This window comes from Lissotriton helveticus, chromosome 2_1, assembly GCF_964261635.1.
Source record: "Lissotriton helveticus chromosome 2_1, aLisHel1.1, whole genome shotgun sequence".
NCBI classification, from domain to species: Eukaryota; Metazoa; Chordata; class Amphibia; order Caudata; family Salamandridae; genus Lissotriton; species Lissotriton helveticus.
The window spans coordinates 326,913,185-326,934,658 of record NC_136059.1 but is presented as its reverse complement, the minus strand read 5'-3'; the positions used below and the strand labels follow the sequence as shown (position 1 = coordinate 326,934,658).

General features: G+C 42.2%; 1 protein-coding gene across 2 annotated transcripts in view; it reads left to right on the top strand.

The window, feature by feature from the left end:
• ADAMTS12 (ADAM metallopeptidase with thrombospondin type 1 motif 12) overlaps positions 1–21,474 on the top strand; it is a 2,873,463-nt gene that overhangs the window by 1,112,517 nt on the left and 1,739,472 nt on the right. For both annotated transcript variants that reach the window (XM_078677277.1, XM_078677276.1), the window contains one exon: positions 5,579–5,703. In XM_078677277.1, the coding sequence (XP_078533403.1) occupies positions 5,579–5,703 (125 nt within the window). The remainder of the gene's footprint in view (positions 1–5,578; positions 5,704–21,474) is intronic.

Here is a 21,474-nt window from a genome sequence, read left to right as displayed (position 1 = left end):
ATGGGGTGGGAGGGGATACAAAAGCATTCCTAGGCAACCACCACATCCCTATCTACTAACATTCGCAGAAAGAGATTTGCACCAACATCTTATGCCTCCTCGAGGTAAATGTAACAAGGAGAAATGTTTTCATTTCTCCTTTTATTTAAACTGTGTGCAGAGGCGGCTACTCCGCTATGGCGGAGGAGCATCGCCTCACTGCTTTTGAACGGTGTAAAGAAGAGATACATAAAATTGTAATAAATTTAAATTATTATCATCTTATCTTTTGCGTCCTGTCCTGCTGCTTTGCATTGAAGGTGGGTGGGCGAGGCTGCTCTGCTCATGGACAGGACAGAGGAGGAGTGATTTGCCCACACCTAAGTGACCAGTGACTGGTGGGCCCTCTTGGGCCAACCAAACCAGTCATGCACCCTTCACTGTTCTCCATCCAGGCTGCATTACAGCCTGGATGGAGAACATGTCCACCCCTCCCGAGCCTGGCTGAGCGCCGTGTCTCGTTGCTCAGACCAATCACAAGGTGCATTGCAGCGTTGTGATTGGCTTAGGGGTGGGGGCCTGGATGCCTGTTTCCTGTTCCTGTAGTCAGAGACAGGAGATCAGGAGCAGCGACTAGGGACCGGCCTCAATGTAGGTTAATGTTTTTTTAATTTCATCACCCGTGCGACACCACCTGTTACACCCCCCCCCCCCCACATGCCCCCTGGCGACCCGCGCAGCTGCCCCTCCAGTCACGAGCCATGCCGGCCGCTGCTGACTTTGTGTGTGTGTGTTACATTGTACAGCACACACACAAAGTTAAAAGAAAGTCCTAAAGGATTGTTTTGAACTGGATGGACAAAAGCAATGCTTTCGAAAACACATCCCCCCTCGCACTAAAGCGCAAGGTTATGTAAGCTGGTGCACGGAAGGCAAAGGTGTGCCAGTACTGGGGGAGACAAAAAGTCTGCCATATCCTAGTACACATTATGTTGTTATGTATCTTCCATACCTCTTCCATCGTCCAATCACTCCTAGTTCCCCTACTCATCCCTCAACCAACCTCCCCATTACTTCCTGTTCACTGACAGACATTCATGTATAACTCATGTTTGTCTTCTGTTTAAATGCTTCAATATTTTACAGCAGAATATAAAACAATTTTTTTTAAATCAGTGTTCTAGAGATTGTTTGACTCTCTTTTCAAATGTGTAAAAGGGGTAGTCATCTTCCAAAATTATGTATTCCTCTTTGGTGTACATAAGTAATCTCATGATGTGATGTTGGAAAGAGTCTTACACACACTTCGTCAGGCAGGCCCCACACTCAACTGAGAATCTGTGAGTTTGGAAGTAGGCAGGTTGAATTTTTGTGATATGTAGTTTTATTAATGGGATTTCACCATTGATGTACCTGGTGGAGGCAATTACAGAAATTCAGTGGCACAAGGATTAGCTAAGATCTTTTTGGGGGCTTTGTGAGTTTTATGCCAAATTCCAGAACACAGTTGCATGCAAGACACTTCCTCGAGGAGGTATCCCCAGAAAGTATAGTAGGGTTGAATGGCGGTATGAACAACAGTGAAGTTTTGACACATCAAAATGTACCATTACTCAATCACCAGCACATGAAACCTTCAGAGTTCAGCCTAAGGTTCTATGTCAGTTGTGAGTGCTAAAAATCTGAGCTGGCTGTGTCAAAAAATATTATTTTAGGATTTATGACCGGAGTGGTGTGAGAGAAAGAAAACAGTTTATTTTTTAATAGAAAAGGAACTCTTAATGTGTGTCTGGGCTGACATTAAGTTTTGGTGTAATGTGTGGGGTAACCAATTTTGCTTGCGAATGAAACACTGTCCATTGAATAGAATTCTTAATAGTGTTTCTAGGAAAATATATACACCAACAGTGGGTAGGCATGTGCAGGTGAAGTTGAATGCAGGGCCTGCCATAAGCATCTGCATCCATTGTTTATCACAGAACCAATCTGATATTTTCCATAACACGCCAACATTGCACGCTGGTCAACCATATGCAGTGTAGAATGCAGCCGATCTGTGGTTGCAATCCAACTCAGATCCATGGAGCACATACATATAAAAAAGGCAAATTTAGGGATCACCACCCTAAAAATTACATATTTTCTATATTGAAGGGCAGTGTCTACCACTATGAAACCTCCCCACATCTGCCTTCGGCAATTTACGCAGTAGATACTACATCTACTGGTTATGTGTCAAATGCCCTTATTCCATATTTGTACGGGAAACACAATGGTAGCAGAGAAAAATGCCTCTCACATTGTACTAGGAGAATGCTGTGCAAAGATTGAAAAGATACGCTGTTGATTACTGTGGCAAGATGCATATAAGCTGGGATATTATACCCAGAGAACTAGGGCCCCAAAATGTAATGAAAACTGAGTAATGCCCAAACAGAGTCTGCCTCTTCCACCTCCCATTCCTCAGCAATGAGACAGCCTTAAGTCCAACGTGGGTCTATAATGAACAACCCGCCTGCAATTTTATATAGCGCAAACTCGGCCCGAAGGTTTCAGAGCACTTTGCTTGAGCACCAGTTCCATTACAGACAGACACATTAATTTTAGTAGACACTGAGAGATTAAGTAATTTGCTCAGCATCACAGGACTTTGCTGACGCCAAGACTTAAACCTGGTTCCCCAGCTCCAAAGTCAGAAGCTCTGGCTGTTATGCCACTTGCCTAGCACTGAAGAAAGCTTTTTTTCCTGTGTTCTTCCATAGTGCTGAAACCCTGGGAATTCAGCTGGTCCTACTCACCCATCTCTACCCTGTATGAACTATTACCCCCCCAAGGAGCAGGGACACCCATGATTAGACACAGCCTTCTGTGAACCCGGAGGCAACATTTATGCTCAGGATCTCACAGAGGCCCTAAAATGACACCCCCTTCCATGCTAGTCCATTTGAGGCTCACAGACGCAGAAACACATCGAGTGGTACGATCAAGAAAAGTCATGATTTCCATGATAGTGACAATAATTTATTGATGTACAGTGCTGAAACTCCACCTGATTGTTGATATACCGTTAATAACTAACGTTTACTAACTGCTGTATCGGTCTCATGAAAATGAAATGCAGTATCAGTCCTGCTCAGAGACAAACCTTCCGTTTATGCGCCTGGGCAGAATAGCAGCTCTGCACCAGGCTTGTTTTTTCCACTGAGCTAATTTACAACTCCTTTTCCAGCACAGCCTGTACAGCCAGTCCTAGCTCATATGTACGATTCCTGCTTGGCCTCTTATTCCCCGTGCAGCTGACCCCCAACCACAAACTGCCAAAAGACATATTCGAAAGAATTACCCCCTGAATTCTCAAGCCTTGACAGGAAACAATATTCAATACCATTTTTAAAAGACACACACAAAAAACAATCCAAAGCTTGGGAGGAGTCAGACTCCACAAAGTACAGACACCAGGGGGCATATTACCAAGCAATAGCGATAATTATCGCAAAAATCTACCGCTGAGCTGCGGCAATTTTTATCGCAGATAAACCTTGGTATTACCAAGGTTTATCGCAAATGCGATAAAAAACGGCCGCAATGCATGAATATCGCTGAAAAGTCAGCGATATTCATGCATTACCGAGCTAATGCTCTTAGCCATGTTATCCACCTCCCATTGAATAACATGGCTAAGAACTGCTCAGGGCAGGTGTTAGCTTTTGGAGATATTCGCGCTTAGCGTGAATGTCTCCAAAAGTTGGTAATAGGAGATAGCGATGTTAGCAACTGTTTCCAGTCGCTAACATCTTGGCACGCCCACTTTGCATGTCATTAGTGATAATTATCACTGGCATGCAAAGTGGGGCCCAAGATGGTCGATATCTCCTACTAGCTGTTGCTAACTGGTGTTAGCGACAGCTAGGTAATAGGGAGATAATTTTATCTCCGCTTTCTTGGCTTTTAAAGCCAAAAAAGCAGAGATAAACCCCCTTGATAATATGCCCCCAGATCCCCTAACAGCGCAAGCGCTGTTTAGGCTTGACCTAAAAATCATTTGTGGCCAGCCAGTTGGATTCCTATGATGATTCTGGCTATGCAGGTTCCATACTTGACCAAGTGGAAAGATATTCCATCCTCCAATCTGATTTTTTTTTTAAATGATTGATTTGGCAAAGCCTAAATGGCACCTCCAACTGTCAAAATAGCTCTATTATTGTTAACCTATTTGGATACTAGTTTTTTAGCTTCTTTCCACCAGCTGCTGAACAGATTTTCAGAAAAGCAGAAAAGGATTGCTCATTGGACGAGGCTGCTTCCTCTCTGTCAAATTTCTTCAACAAATATTCAGCTACCAGAATTTTGACAGATTTGTTTCTCCTTGGGCGTGACGTGTACTTTAATAACATTTTCTCAGCGTGATGTCTTACCTGATGGCAAAAACAATATTACTGATTTAAGAAATTAATTTATATTTGGAGTTCATTGTAACCATAATTAAGGAGTCGTGACTCTCAGGACTCTTTTGATGGATGTCATTTATGGGTCGCCAGGGGTCGTACCTGTGACCCCTGACATTGTCTTTCGACCCATGGCCTCATTGATCACAAACAGTGGCAGGAACAGTAGGAAAACTTGGAATTTTTATTTAATGTATTAGTTTGTTTCCAATTTCAGAATGTTTTTATTTTGCATATAGACAACATGATGAAGTGTGCTGGAGGCTCATTACAAAAGCCCCATTTAATTTCCATGGTGACAACAGCAGCTGCTGGACGTTGCACGTTCCTTTTCAGGACTTCTCCCTCCAAGAGAGGTGAGAAGAAAATCAAAACCCAGGAGTGACCTGTCAGGTTTTATCTCCATCACACTGACTTGAGTTTGGTCAGCCATTTGATGATGGCCTCTGTTCTGCTACTGCCAATGAGATGCATACTTGGGCCGAATTTACTAACGCTTTGCTCCGGGTTTGTGTTCCTTTTCTAATAGTGAATTGACGTCCATTAACCTTTTACTTCTTCAAGGAATTGTCCGTGCCAATGCCAGGCCTTCCAAAAACCTAGGGGTGATGTAGAAGAAATGCACGGCTCTCTATAAGTGGTAAAGTTCAGTGAGTTTTGATGCCTAGATTTTAACCATGTGGTCCCTTCCCTCGACCTTTCTAGGTTTTCGATTCAAATTCTGAGCAAGATATTTTCATAATGCAAAATATTCAATAAAAGGACATATGGGATGACACTCGCTTAACACCACAATTAATCATTAATTGCGAGGCACAGTTTGTATCCAGCGCATTAACAAAAGTCATCACATGAAAAATCTATTTCAAAATCTTCCATTAAACAACGTCCTTAAAAGGCAATTAGTTTTGATAATGTTTTTAGACATATTCCAATTTTCTGGTTGATAGAGGGCATGTTGACATTCAATAGATTGGAAGCAAGAGGAGTACCATTATTTCTTTACAGTGACTTTTTTTCCCTGGAAAACGTATACTTTGACACTTTTAAGCGATTATGAGTTTAACAAATACTGCCCTCGCAGTGATTAAACATGTATTGCTTTCAGTTTAATGTAAAAACTGTAGTAATGGTTGTATGTGTTTCTCCTCTAGCAAGGATTAAAAATAATTCATAATGCAGACCAGACATTGGCCAGCTTTTGTAAATGGCAGAAGAGTGTAAACCCAAAAAGTGATGCCCATCCAACGCACCATGATGTGGCCGTTCTTCTAACGAGGTAATACAGCAGTGGTGCACCTCAAAAATGTAATGCTGAAGAAGATGCTTTAGAATGAATGCACACATTTACTTTCTACAGTAGTGTTGCACGTCAAAAATGTAATGCTGGACAAGATGTTTTAGAATTCATGTACAAACTTACTTTCTTTTCCAAATGGAAGTGAGGGGCAAAACTAATCTGAGATGCCTTTGTAGCAGAATGTGATCAATCTTCCAGCAGTGCTTCTAATGATTAAGATAAATCTTAACATGAGTGAGAAATCCCGAAGTATGGCTAAAGAGCATGCTTTGGTTAAAAGGTGTGTTATGTCAACACTTAAAGCCGGATGTACTTACATAAGGAACAGCAATGTCCTAATTATGGTTATCTTAGTTTTTCAATTCGAAAATCTCTATTCCTAATATATGATTCATTTTTTTAAATTTATATTAGCAATTCATATAGGTCGCAAATGGACCTACCTCGTGCATAATAATGAGGAAGGTAGGAGTTTGCAAACCATTAGGAATTATAGCTATCACAGGAATGGTGGCCTGATGGCATTAGCAGACCACCAGGGCTGTGATTGCTTTTAAATAAAGCACTCTTTTATTTTTTAAACGAAGCATGTTTTCCTTAAAGGTGATCCGGATGCATTTTAAAAAAGAAAATGAAACAATGGGACCACTACCTGTTCTTAAAAAATGTTTTGTTTAACATTCTCAAATGGGAAGGGGTCTGTTGGGAAACTACCCATTTGCGAATGGGCTACCAACAATTTTGAATTGGTGATAAAGTATTACTGTTTTACTGTTTTGTGACTAGTATCTGGTTGCAAAACATTAATATATACTACTGCAATTCGGAATTGTGTTGCAAATACAAATTGGGATTCGGTAAGAGGTTAATTTGGCATTTTTGTATATTTAAAAAGCACTTCTGGGCTCGCAAACAGCACAGTTCTGCAAATCAGGTTTTTTGCGACCTCAGAAATGCTGTTTACATCTGTCCCTTAGGCCCTTATTACAAGTCATCAATGATAATCCCCAGGCTTTTCCCTTGAAAACACATTGGAATTAAGATTCGCTCCTACAGAGCAGTGACATCTTGGCAGAAATGGGAGACCAACTATTATCTGAGACATGTTTCTTCGGATTTTTGCTACAACATGTTTCATCAGAAGAATTAGAGGAAATGCAAATTGAATCCCTTTTGTCTATTTAGCTAACAATGCATCCTTCCCCTTTGCTAAAGTGATGTGAAAGCAGGAGAGGAGAAGAGGCAAATTGTGTTGACTGGTGTAAACATACATCGCTGGCATTTCCAGCAATAATTCCTGTGATTACGGAAATATTCTGCTAAGATTGCATGCCAACACATTTGGGTGGTCTAATCGGCAGTTCCCGCATGCGTTTCTTTGGGGCGGTCTCGTAAGTCCTCTTGACTGTGCCGGCCATCTCTGAATAGCGTCTACTCTTTCTTCTTTGACCAAGTGGCCGTGGCCGTGTCAATACGGGCTATGCCGTAGGCTGGTTTAGGGCCGCTTCCATCTCATCAGCGGATCTCAGAGATCTCAGCGATCAGAGGATCGTGTCTAGACTGATGCCCGATTGGCCGAGTATCAGGCGGTGTAGCGTCACTGAATGACACCCCTGAATGATCTCCACCCTGATCTTTTCCCTCTGGTCCGGCATTATACAGGAGCTCTCCCACTTCCTTAGACGGGCGTAGAAGATATCTATGGACTCAGATTCCCCTTGTCTTGCCTGATGTTACTTGAAACATTCGAAGTCGGGGTTTATTTGTGGATCAAAATGCCTGTTCAAGGCAACCACCACTCCATCGTAGTCATCGTCCGCCCTTGTTGCAGGCAGCGCTTCGAACAATTCGTACAGTTCACCTCCACCATAACACATGAGGAGCAATCTCTTGACTTTCCCTTCAGTTTCTCTCATACCCCGAAGTAGTGGTCCAGGTGGCCGATCCACGACTTCCATCACGCCGCTGCCATTGCCGGATCAGAGAGTTCGCTGAACGGGGGTAGGGGGGCCACAGTGGCATGACCTGGATGCGCCAGCGTAGGCAGGGGCGCTGGTTGGGGTACTGCCGGCTGCGCTGCTGCGGCACCGGCTCCGTCCGGAGGCCGCGCACCATGTTCTTCGCTAGCAGGGACCACAGCTCGACAGGTGAGGTGCGGCAGAGGCGCGGGTGGGACCCACCTTGTCACCAATGTGGCATCCAGGCCTGGATGGACGCTCACTGTGTGGAGGCTAGGTCTCAGACGTGTTAACACAGCACAATTAGACATACACACACAGTAATACTGGTATAGGGCAAAGAACCAGAGAGGTCTTCTGCCCCTTTATTTAACCCCTTCGGGCGAGCCTGCCCTCGGGGTGCGTGAATGCGAGTAGGTGCTGTGTGAACGGGCTGGGTGGCACCATCACTACACCCTCCTGAGTGTGTTCTTTTGATGTTAGGAACAGACACCAGCTTTTCCCCAGCCAATCTTAAATTTCTGGCTGGTATATATGGGCTGACCAGAGTTGAAAATACTGTGGTCCTTTTTTTGCAAGTGCCTTGTGACAATAGCACAAGGCTTTAAAATAGGAGCTATGCCTAACCGGCAAACAGTGCAGCTTTTTAAGCATGTCTCCCATCAACACATGCCTAGGAAGATTCAAAAGAAGGCATGCAGCAGCGTTTTGCACTCTTTGACGTCCCACGATCCGACCCTCAGGTACAACACATTACAGTAATCAAGCCAGGACACAATCAGAGCCTTGACCACTGTTTTTCTAGCTGGTTCTGGCCGAAGGCGAAGAACCTTTCTTAGCATCTTGAGAATTCTGAAACATTTCCCTGCCACTGCAGTGATTTGGCTGTTAAAAGACAGCTTTCTGAACGGACAGATAGCCAAAGCACTTAACACAGCTATTGTTTCCCTCTAATTGAAAGAATGTTTCCTTTCTTGACATAACGACTGACCACAGATTGTCCTCATACCTTACATCATTTACTAGGACAGTTTATTAATCTTTGAGCATCACAGGCTTCCAATTTGCATTCTAACCATTACATTTTGAAATAATTCACTGTGATGCCATAAATGTGACAGGTATGCCCAGACGTGGGTCCTATACTTCACTGTGCCACTGTAACTAAGCTACAACTGTAGCATTCCAAGCGAAGGGAAACAGGTCTTGGGTTGTTTGTGTAATAGTTAAGGGAGGATCTGACCTGCCAGTTCTGGTTTAACTTTTTCTATTGGAATAGGGTCAAGACTGATTTACATATGCTAGGCCTAACTCAGGTTGCATGGTGTGCAACATAACGATGGACTGAGATGCATCCCTGAGTAATTACAAGTGGCTGAGATTAATTCAAGTATTCCACCCATAACCTTTTTGTATACTTCAGTGTGACACCCTAAGTGCAACGGGTATGCCCAGATCTGGGTACTGTGCTCAATGTTTCACTGGAACGCAGCTAATATTGACAAAGAGCCACAATCAGAGTGATTGCCTCAGCCTGGCAGGCCAAAAACAATAAACATTGTACAGAAATGTAGGCTGCTAGCACCGCTACCAGCTTTGGTTTATTTTTAAAACCAAAACAATGCCGGTCATTTGAACCTCTTTATCATCGGCCTCATCATCACAGTAGAAAAAATGTGGAGATGAAAAGTACAGCAACAAGAAAAAACCACGACGAACGAGGAGGATTTGCTCTCTTTACAGATAATAGTAGGTGTCTTCGCACAGCATAGAAGAAAATGGAAGCTTGGACTGGAAGGCATGAATTTAAAGAGGTAGAGTATCGCTTGTAAAAGTAAGGACTGGTATAAGAAATGGGGATGAGGAGGTAAGTATAGATCATTGCTCTCTATTCAGATTGGCAACTGCCTGTATGTACACAATGTATGCAAATACACCTGCTCAAGTTCTACAAACTGTGTGACCAGCACTACACTCTACAAAAATGTGTAAAGGAGCAAGACAGATTGTGGAAGATATAATAATATGCAATATACTGATATTGTAAGAAATGTGTGTTTTGGTTGGGGGAGTGAAAACCCTGGAAAGGCGGGATTTCACCTCTAGAGTCTGCTTACCATTCTCCAGAATCCCGTCACAGGTCGACTGGACCTTTTTACCTGTCATAGAGTGAATTAGGCAACCTAGTCACAACTAAACAATTCAACTATCTCAATACCCAATTGTTTTCCCCTAAGAACCACTGACTAAAGACTGAATTTAAAAGGTTTATTACATAACCAAAAATAACTGGAGATACAGGCACCTCAGCAAGAGGTTCAAAAGATAAAGAGGTACTAATACAAACATAATCCTACGGAAAAGTCTCAAACGGCTAATGAATAGAACGAGGATCAATTCCAGGATCATCAGACTAAACAGGATTGCTATAACTTGAGTTCTGGTACTCATCAGGATAATAGACATAAATTCAGATCAGTCTGTCCCTACACTATGCTAGGTGACATCCCTACTCAACAATAGCCCAACCTAACCAAAAGGTGTCAGCCGTGGTGACTTCCAAAGGAAGTTCGCCCACATTCTCTTGTAGACTATAGTCCTCGACTTGCAACTACACCCTTTGCCCAAACGACCGCTCTCTCTCGCTCCTCAGCTCGTCTGCACTGCCTCCATCCTCGGGGTACTGTCCCTAATACCAAACCCCACAAAGTGAATGACACGCCTTCAGGTACGCCCCTCCAGGAGGTGTTGGGTTCTGGAAATTTCCAGCATGGCGCTGGTCCATTCTTGTCCGTTCAAACGTCCTTGGGTCCCAGGCTCTTCATCCTTTCAAGTTGCTTCTTTGAATTCCTGGTCTACTCCTCCATGTCTGAGTCTAGCATCCTAACGCTCATACACAATGGGCCCTTCTACCCTACTATCTGCTTGATGAGGCGCCTGCAAAGGAATACACGCAAATAGCTCACAGTCTACAAATGTTGCAACATCTTCTGAAAAGCTCTTTTATAAAACATTTCTACAGTTAAATGTTAAGCAAGACAATTTCCAACAGGCCTGCACCATTTCTATGAACTAGGCCTCAGCTTGTTATAGGCCCAACGCTTTACATTAGCACTTCTTCTTAGTTCACTAGGCCTCCAACCTTAAACAGCAAATGCATTTTCTACTTTAAGCTAATTATCGGGAATATATAAAGTCTGCTACATTCTCAGGTAAAGCAACTCTAAAAGGCTCAATTACGTTTGTTAAACACACGTTGCATAAGAAAAAGGTTTCATTTCAACAGCGTCGCTATTCAAGCAACAAATGTGTACTTGTAATCCAACTAGTTCTCTATTCTTCATTGCGTTAAAACATGATTAAAGTCCTTTATATATACGGGTGCTGGCTACTTGTACATATGGCGTACCCCTACAATTTTTCACTATAAATGGTGCTCTCTCAATTCCCCCCTTTGATGACCCGTGTCATTAACACCCTCACACCATCCTCTGGGTAGGAACTAAGTTAAACAGAGCTTGTGGCCATTTTTCCTCTCCTGAGCATCTCCAATGCTCTCAAGCTGCGGTATTGATTGTCTTGCAGCCTTTCCATTCGCATCTCTTGCGTTCTCATTGATCTCGCCAACCTATTCGACTTATACCACTTGTACATCCTCACTAAACCCCATAAGGCAATCACACATGCCACTGCTATGATGAGGGGTTTCAGTACAAATCCAAGGAAACCCTTTCCTAGGTTGGCAAACCAGTTTCCAACCTTTCCAAATCCCTTGCCAACGGTCTCCCACGCATTCTCTTGGGTCAAGTCCACAATCTCATAATGGATTGCAGTAATGTTGCTTATATATGTCTCCAGATCCTTAGAGTTGTCTGGTATATAAGTGCAGCATTCCTGAATCTTCAAACGTTTACAGACTCCGCCCTCTTTTGCTAGAATGACATCTAGGGCAAGACGGTTCTGTAAAACCATTGTCCTTATCGACAACATCTTGCAACATCAACCAACACTAATGACTTAGCTATATTCATTGACAGTTCATCCACCACAGTTGCCAACCGCCTTATCTTGATGTCATTCAAAATGACTCCCAACATAGGTATCGCTGCTCCAAACACATCTCCAACGATTGCTCCAGCACTCTCTCCTCGCTTTACCCTTCTCTGGGACCCTCCCTCCAAGAGAGCAAAATCCTCAGTATGGTAAATCTTGGGAAAGATAATTGCTAGGTAACACGTTCCATACCACTTCTCTGGCAATCTCACATACGCATTCCTTCCACAGACAAAATATACAGTAGGGATCACCTGCACCACGCTCTTCAAGAAATCCTTAGTATAATACTCCAATGTGAAGGTGTGTTCAGATGTAGTATGACCTACATAGACGTTCTCATAATATGTCTGTGGTCTGTGCAGGCACAGCTTCCCCTTCTGTACCTCATCTAGAGCTATCGGACCATAACTCCCTCTTGACTTGTTGTTACATTCTTGCTTTTCCTATGCTTGTTTTCCTTCTCTGTACATTACCTCATTGTTACTGGGACCTGGAATGTATGATGCGTGCCTGCATCTTACATCCTTGGTTCCAGATTCTGCTCCAACTGTTTATTCCTTGGATCTACTGCCTAACGGATGTGCTGTGCTCCATTTGCTTAACCTTCAAATAAACCTTCTTATTTTTATATATTTAAGCCTCTTACTTTTTTATACTGGCGACGAAGGACTCTCAACAATTTTTCTGCCACATTTCCTGGGAGCACAGGAGCAGAAATTTAAAGAATCCACGTTTTCAACGTAGAAAATTATTCTTCTTACTCCAGAAGTTAAGCGGAGTGTTTCCTGATATTTCAGATTCTGCTCCAACTGTTTATTCCTTGGATCTACTGCCTAACGGATGTGCTGTGCTCCATTTGCTTAACCTTCAAATAAACCTTCTTATTTTTATATATTTAAGCCTCTTACTTTTTTATACTGGCGACGAAGGACTCTCAACAATTTTTCTGCCACATTTCCTGGGAGCACAGGAGCAGAAATTTAAAGAATCCACGTTTTCAACGTAGAAAATTATTCTTCTTACTCCAGAAGTTAAGCGGAGTGTTTCCTGATATTTCAGATTCTGCTCCAACTGTTTATTCCTTGGATCTACTGCCTAACGGATGTGCTGTGCTCCATTTGCTTAACCTTCAAATAAACCTTCTTATTTTTATATATTTAAGCCTCTTACTTTTTTATACTGGCGACGAAGGACTCTCAACAATTTTTCTGCCACATTTCCTGGGAGCACAGGAGCAGAAATTTAAAGAATCCACGTTTTCAACGTAGAAAATTATTCTTCTTACTCCAGAAGTTAAGCGGAGTGTTTCCTGATATTTTCCGACTTGTTCCGGTGATTCTACGTAAAGTATTCGATTTTTTATGGATTTCTTCGTACTTTACATGTTTTCTTCGTGATCGGACTCTCTCCAGTGACGTCAGTGGCTCTCGACACTTGAACCAATCAGGTTCTTTTCCTTTATCTTGATCCTGATTCGCCACTGAGCTCCAGCCTATGTGACTCATCGCGCATACCTACGTCATTGCGCTTCACCGCGCATTACACTCCGCGTATATGCACATCACGCAGGGCGGCCATTTTTGTTGCCATAGCAACTGAATTCACCGAGTAGCTTAATTACGAAGCGCTTGCAATACGATCACCGGACAAGTGTTTTCCAACCATTTTGTTTTAAATAAGAAGAAAACAGGTACTGTCTCACACGCTCTTCCATATAATGCGTGTTGTTTACTATTCATTGCACGTTTGATGACCTTCTTTTAAAAAAAAAAAAACAATACTACAAACTTGATATTTTTCTTCAACTATGCCTCAGTCTCAATAGACTACCTTTTTATTATTTTACTACATGTTACTTCTACTATTCATTTTATGAAACTTTAATGGAAAGTTTTTGACTGGAAACCAGTGTACGTTGTTACCAGACTGCCATCTACTGGATATCTTAACAATTATTTTGTTTTGGATTTATTAACTTTGGGTCTTAGTAGTTATTTGACATTTAATTTACATTCAAAACATGCAATTTGATCCACCATCGAAGTTCTTACAGTCTAAGGGTGATCCACCTATTCCATGGACAAGATGGAAGGAGGATTTTTTTACCTACCTCAAGGCTATGGATGGAGAACGTATGTCAGCAGAGAGGAAAAAGAACATATTTTTACACTGCCTTGGCTCAGAAGGGCAATTAGTGTTTAGAACCTTACCTCCTGTAAGATCTGGTGGTGACAGCAATGTTTATGATGAAGCTGTTTCCAGAATTGAAGGAAGATTTAAACCTGTTACTAGTATTGCACTAAATAGATTTAAGTTCTATACTAGGGTTCAAGATGAAAAAGAATGTTTTGATGATTTTCTTACAGCTCTACGTGCATTATCTTTACATTGTAATTTCGGCCTTATGACAGACGAAATGATTAGAGATCAAATTATTGTACATGTAAAGAGTAAAAAAGTTCAAGAACAATTGTGGATTTTAGGTGACCCTAGCTTAGAAATTGCGATCAGTACTGCTAAAGCTCTGGAGCAATCTGATAAATGGATAAAATCGTTAGATAAAGTGTCTGCTCCCTGTACTTCTACATCTACCAGTGAAGTTAGTGTAGTTAAACCTCAGGAGCAAAGAAATACTTTGTATTCCAATAGGAATGATGGAAAAGCTAAACAGTTCTTTTGTTTTAGATGTGGTAATCCCGACCATATTGCATCTTTTCCGCAGTGTCCTGCTATTAGTAGACAATGTAATAAGTGTGGACGCTCTGGACATTTTTCTAAAATGTGTAAGACTCCCACAAGACCGTTCCAAGACACTAAAAAATATTCCTCTTTGTCTTCTAAACATACTGGTAATGTATCATATGTCAAGGATGAAGCTGGTAATGATCCTGACGTTAAGGAGTTCGGAATTGTTGTTTCTGTGCAGGAGTCAATTGACATCTCACAAGCAGACACACTATCTTCTCCTAAGAGTTGTGTTACCATTTTGGGTAAAATATTAGAACTTATGGTGGACTCTTGTTCCCCTTGGACCATTATCACGCATGAGTATTGTGTAAAGTCTTTTGGAGATCTTATTGATATAGATGCCTTATCTAAACCTGATATCTGTGCCTACAATTTTGATGGATCTAAGATCAATTTTATTGGTTTTAAAGAAGTTTTACTTACAATCAAAAATAATTCTGCAAACGTGAAACTATACGTTGCGTGGAAAGGTGTGAATGTTTTGGGGTGGAGGGACCAAGCAAAGCTAGGTGTTACACTGAACCCTAGACTTAAAGATCCTGTGTTAGTACTTGCCATATCTAATGGGGAGTCTACTGATTCACCTGAGTTCACAGAAATCTCTTTTGCTTTTCCTAAGGTATTTTCTGACAAGTTGGGCAAATTGAATGGATTTAGTCACAAAATCAAAGTCAAGCCCAATTCTATACCTGTCAAACAAAAATTAAGGGGAGTGCCTATTAGCATTAGGGACGAACTTAGAGACATGCTTGATGTCATGGTGAGAGATGGTATAATTGAAGAAGTAGTGTCATCTGAGTGGGTTTCGCCTATTGTTTTGGCCATTAAACCGGACAAAAGTATTAGGCTGTGTATAGATTTAAGGGCACTCAATAAGAATTTGGTTACAGACTGTCACCCACTTCCTAACATCAATGAAATGTTGTGCATGTTAGATGGTGCTAGTGTATTTTCTACATTAGACCTTAGATCTGCATATCACCAGATCGAACTCACTGAAGATTCTAAACAATTTACTGCATTTATCACTCCTCATGGATTATTTCAGTCCAAGAGAATGCCATTTGGCTTGGCTTCAGCTGCTTCAGTGTTTCAAAGGGCTATGTACCACATTTTTAAAGACCTAACATTTGTCAAATGCTTTCAAGACGATATTCTTGTATTCTCTAAAAACAACTGTGAACATCGTTCTCATCTTAAGGAAGTCTGTTCTAAGTTAGAACAGTTTGGTTTGACTATTAAAGCCAGCAAATGTAAATGTTTTTGCAAATCTGTTGAATATTTGGGACACACCCTTTCTGGGGAAGGGGTTGTACCAAAGAAAAATCTTGTAGATGCCATTACGAAAGCTCCAGCTCCAGATAGTAAAGAAAAGTTGCTATCTTTTGCTGGATTATGCGAATATTACAGTAAATTCATTCAGAATTTCGCTAACAAGATGGAACCCGTAAGAGAATTGACTAGGAGTTCTGCCAAATTTGTTTGGACGGACAAGCAGGATGTCGCTTTCAAGCAAATTAAGAATGAGATTGTTAATGCCCCTACACTCAAATCATTCTGCATAAGTAAGAAATGCATCATCACTGTTGATGCTAGTCTATATGGCATTGGTACTGTTTTGAGTCAGTGTGCTGGTAAGGATGAGTGGTGTGTAGCTTTTGCGTCTAGAACTTTATCTCCAACCGAAAGAAGATACTCTGTTATCGAAAAGGAGTTACTAGCCTGCATTTGGGCTGTGGAATATTTTAGAAATTATGTGTGGGGAAACAGATTTATCTTAAGAACAGACCACAAACCGTTAGTTGGAATCTTGTCTCCTGGTGGTGGTTGGAACTCGACTGCAAGGATTGCTCGTTTGTCTTCACGTCTTCAGGAATACGATTTTGAGATCATGTACGTTCCTGGTAAAAGCAATGTCACGGCTGATTTTCTTTCAAGGTTACCTTGTAGTGTTGATAAGGTTTCTACCATTGACTTAGATGTAGATGTGGTTGCTTCCATTGAAGATTGTATATCTCAGGAGTTTTTATCGTTAACTGAGGAAGAATGGTTTAAGGAAATGAAAAAAGATTCTGTATGTCAACAAATTTTGGATTTTGTAAAAGGTGGTTGGCCTAATAATAAGTCCATTTCTTCTGACTTGGCTTCTTTTTCTCAGGTTGCATCTGAAATTGAAGAGTTTAGTGGCTTTCTATTCAAGTCTGGTAAGTTGATTCCTCCTGCCTCCCTACAAGAGAAGATTTTGTTGTTAGCCCACCAAGGTCATATTGGTATGTCATCTATGAAGCGATTGGTTAGACAAAACTTCTGGTGGCCTGGTATTGACAAAATGGTTGATAGATTGGTAAGGGAATGTTCTCAGTGTATTAGCAGCGATAAAATGCTTCATTTGTCTTCTGCTCCTCTTAAACCTGTAGCTTGGCCTAAATTTCCTTGGCAAAAGGTGGCTTTTGACATCTCCGGCCCTTTTAAACATTTGCCTTTGAATGCCCGTTTTGCCTTAGTTTTGGTGGATTACCATTCGAAATGGCCTGAAGTTAAATTTGTAAGTAATGTTTCTTCTCAGGCTGTTTTACTTTTCTTGAAAGAGACCTTTGCTAGGGAAGGTTTCCCTGAGACCTTTGTCACTGATAATGGTACACAGCTGATTTCCTCTGAGGTGGAACAGTTTCTTGACAGCTGTAGTATTAAACATCATACCGTTTCTTTGTATGAGCCTAGGGAGAATGGTCAGGTGGAACGTTTTAATCATGTCCTCAAGGATTGCATTAATGGTATTGGTTCTTCTGACGATTCTTGGTTGGATGTGGTCAGGAATAGACTCTGGGTCTATCGCATCACTCCTCACTCGGTCACAGGTGTGAGTCCTTTCAAACTTCTGAAAGGAAGGGAACCCACTTCTGTCATTTGCCCCTGGTGGGTTAAAAAACTTAACAGGAATGATTCTAAAATTGATATTGAGAGTGTTTCTAAACGTGTTGAAGATAAACAACAGTGTATGAAAGTTGTGTTTGATTCAAAAATGAATGTCAAACTTCATGATTTTGTTGTAGGTGAGTGGGTGAGAGTGAGAAAACCTGGATTTCTGGTTAAAGGATTTTCTAAATTCTTTCCTCCCATTAAAGTGGTCAAAGTCTTCAAAAACAGTATTGCCACACAGGATAGTAGAATTTGGAATGTTCGTAGAGTGGCCAGATGTCCCAATTCTTCTAATTCGTCCAGTTCTCTTGGTTCTCCTGACTCTCTTCCTTCACCATCACGAGCGCATGTTTATAGGTCTCCTCTTGTGCAAGTTAATATGCCTCCCCAAAGTTTTCCTCATAAAGATTTGTCCGTTGCTTCTAGGGTTAAATCTGATGTTAGACCCAAAAGAATACCTAGTAGGTACCTGTGTTAATTTTTATTTTATAGGGATAAGATGTGTTACATTCTTGCTTTTCCTATGCTTGTTTTCCTTCTCTGTACATTACCTCATTGTTACTGGGACCTGGAATGTATGATGCGTGCCTGCATCTTACATCCTTGGTTCCAGATTCTGCTCCAACTGTTTATTCCTTGGATCTACTGCCTAACGGATGTGCTGTGCTCCATTTGCTTAACCTTCAAATAAACCTTCTTATTTTTATATATTTAAGCCTCTTACTTTTTTATACTTGTGCTTCTTCTCTTCTTCCGTCCAATCTACCTTTCCTTGTCCTGAATCTCGCAACTGTTTTTGCTTCGTGTACCTATCTTCTACCTGCTCAATGAACTTCTTTTCTACATCCGACACTGAACAAGTCAAATTGTGTCGGTGTGCATACGGGGTGTCTAGCTCTTGTGTGGGGATGAAAAAATATCCCAGTCTGTCTTCTGATTTATAATAGTCCCACTTATTCAAGTGCTTGCAATTTGGGACTTCTGGTAACACAGCATCATAATTGGAAAAATAATATTCAAAATGGTTCCTCCCATATAATATGCTAATCAACAAACTACATGAAATTCCATAGGTCAATGGAAGGTGATGGTATCTAATACCCTCATCTACTGAAGCTGGCAATTGCATACACACATAACAGTCCTTTGCGTCCATCGCATCAATGTATTCATACAACAGCTTTGCATAAGCGTGCTGCCCAAAATTTCCTTTAGACAGATCTGTATGTAACCTACGACTTTCTGCAGCCAGCAAGGCCTTCTCCCTTCTTTCTCTTTCTTCCTTCTGGCTAGGGGTGGTAGGTGTCGGTGTCCCCTCAGCCTTCTCTACTTGTTCGTGTGGTGCAAAATAGGAAACTGAAACTACTATAACTATAAGGAGGATCACTCCTGCTAAAAGGGTGCCTACTATGCACTTAGCTCTACGATTCGGGTTTCCAGGCGCCATGGTTTCAGCACAAAGTAGTTCGTTCTCGGAAAGCACCCAAAGTCTCTTTCTCCGTTATTCGAGTCCCTTGAACCACATCTGTTAGCCTGAAGTCCCGTTTCAGTTCTTCTTTTGCTTCAATCAACAGACAGCCCTAACCCTTCTCCGTCCTCTGTGGAAAGTCCCTAAATTTATTCTTCTTCCGCTCGGCTCTAGGTTAGTTCAACAGCTATTTACAACAGTCTTTCAAAAATCTTTACGACAATCTCTCAAAAGTCTTTAATAATCGATGATGATACTTGATCCGATTGCCTACGACACATAATCTAAAAGTTCCATGCGGAGCACAACTTCATCATAGGCTGGCATGTCCGGAAAAAAGGTAGGAAATATCAGTCTATCCAGGAGTAAATCACGTATCTTGCTTAGGAGAGGGGGATTTGGAATTGTGAGTGTCAGTACGCCTTCGATTTCAAGTCCAGGTACCAACAGCATCACTTCCAGCTTAATATTTGGGATCGTACTGGTCACCACCACTGACCTCACCCTCCCGGACCTCAGTACTCCTGGCATTTGTGAAAGGGTAGGTCCACTCTGGAGTGGCGTATCTTTGGCAAGGTACTCTCACCCTCCTTGACCTTCTCGGACCCCTCTGTTCAGCTCCTTGTTCTCCCTCTTCCAGGTCTGATTCTTCGGACACAGGGACAAGATCTCTCTCGGAAGCCAATCTCACATTCATTCGCCTCCGTCTCTCGGGCCAATGAGCCTCTGCACCTCTTACTCGTCGGCTTCTCGTTTGCACACCCTGTTCGTCCCCACTGTCAGCCTCTTCTGCGCTCAGATCACCTTCTCCACCACTTCCTCCTTCTGAGGCAGATTCAGTGTCACTGTCGTCGTGGTCATCCCCTGCTTGATCAGGGGATTCCCCAACTTCCACCGGCACCCCCACAGCTTGACTGGCTTCCTGTTCGAGCCGGGCTGCGGGAACATTCAGGAAGGTGCCGCCCCTCACTGCTGGCCGTTTTGCTGGTGGCGCCGCAAATTGAATCATGGCACCGTTCACAATACTGCTGCAGGCACCTCGCACTGACCCGGGCTATCGCCTTGCCTGTTGCTCAGTTGTTAATTTACTCCCCGCCGAATTATTGCAGCCGCCCTTACTATTTCAAAATTATAAACTAAATACGCCCTCATTCAGACAAGCTACTGGAGCGTCGAGGACCTGGTATCGCTGACCCTGAAGCTGCGTGCAGTTTTACTTCACCTCTCAAACTATGTGAGTACTTAATTTACATTTTTCAGTGTTCCCCAACGTTCTGTGCCACCCGGGTTTTTCACGAGACAAATAGTGCGAAGGAGGTTTCAGGCAGGGCAGGGCCTTATTCAGTCCACTATTCAGCCAGGGTTCCACACATACTGGAAAGTTAGTCCCAGGGCGTGCTTTCTTTTGCAGTGTTTTTTATATGGCGCGAAGGTGACCCGATGGTATAATTGAAGGGTTATTCTAGCGCCACAGTTTCATTACAAGGTCAAGTTCATTAGCTGTTTGGCACGTGGAAATTAAATTATTTTCCCAGAATCACAATATTTTGGGCCGGTTAGTCGAGTTTGGAACCTGGCTCCCAGTGCCAAAGTCAGCAGCCACTGATCATTTTTCCATGACCAGCACCACCATGTTCTGCATCGTGTATGCAGAAAAAAACAACAGATTTGTTTTGCCTTCTTACGTAATGCCATACCAAATTGTAGCAGGCTAGCAGCTGATGCCCCACACCACTCCTGCTAGGCTTCAGTGACGATGGAGCTACTCCACAATTCACAATCATGATCGAACACACCGATGTACGGTACCCAACCTCTGAATGAGGAGGGGCGGGACTGGGGGGTGCTGAGAGGTAAGACAGATTTTGTAGCCATCAGTTTTTGGTGGATGTTCCATTACCTGCCATCTCTACATGACGGTTTTCTGCTGTTTGCAGTCTTCCTCTAAATTGCATCATAGGCAAGCAATCACCAGTCAGTGCAATGGAGCTCAAATGCCACTTCAGATTATAAGGGCACTATGTTAGTGCCGTTCCATTTCTGGTACTTTGCAGCAGTTAAGGTATTAAAGTTTCTCGTTGCTCAGACGGGTGTACTTTCTGATATTTATATGTTTTATCTTATCTTCATTGCTTGATTTGGCTCGCAAGAAAGTGTCACTCAAAGTCTTTCAAATGGCACTCATAATTACACTGAAATTATGAAAATGTCACACACAGCACTCTGAAACCTTGGCAGCTATGCGGCAGCCTCTGTGACAGTGTGACCTGCTTCACTAATCACTAGCTGCGGTAACTGCAGGCTGCTGCTGCATGCAGTGCACACAAACGCGGACTTAGTTTTGGCAATTTAAAGTCCCGTGTTAGCACTGTGCGGCTGTGCCTGCAGTGATAAATTATGTGGCAAGCGATGAATTATGTGGCAAGTGATACATTATGTGGCAAGTGATAAATTATTTTGCTAGTGATAAATTATGTGGCAAGTGATAAATTATGTGTCATGAATTATGTGGCAAGTGATACATTATGTGGCAAGCGATGAATTATGTGGCAAGTGATACATTATGTGGCAAGCGATGAATTATGTGGCAAGTGATACATT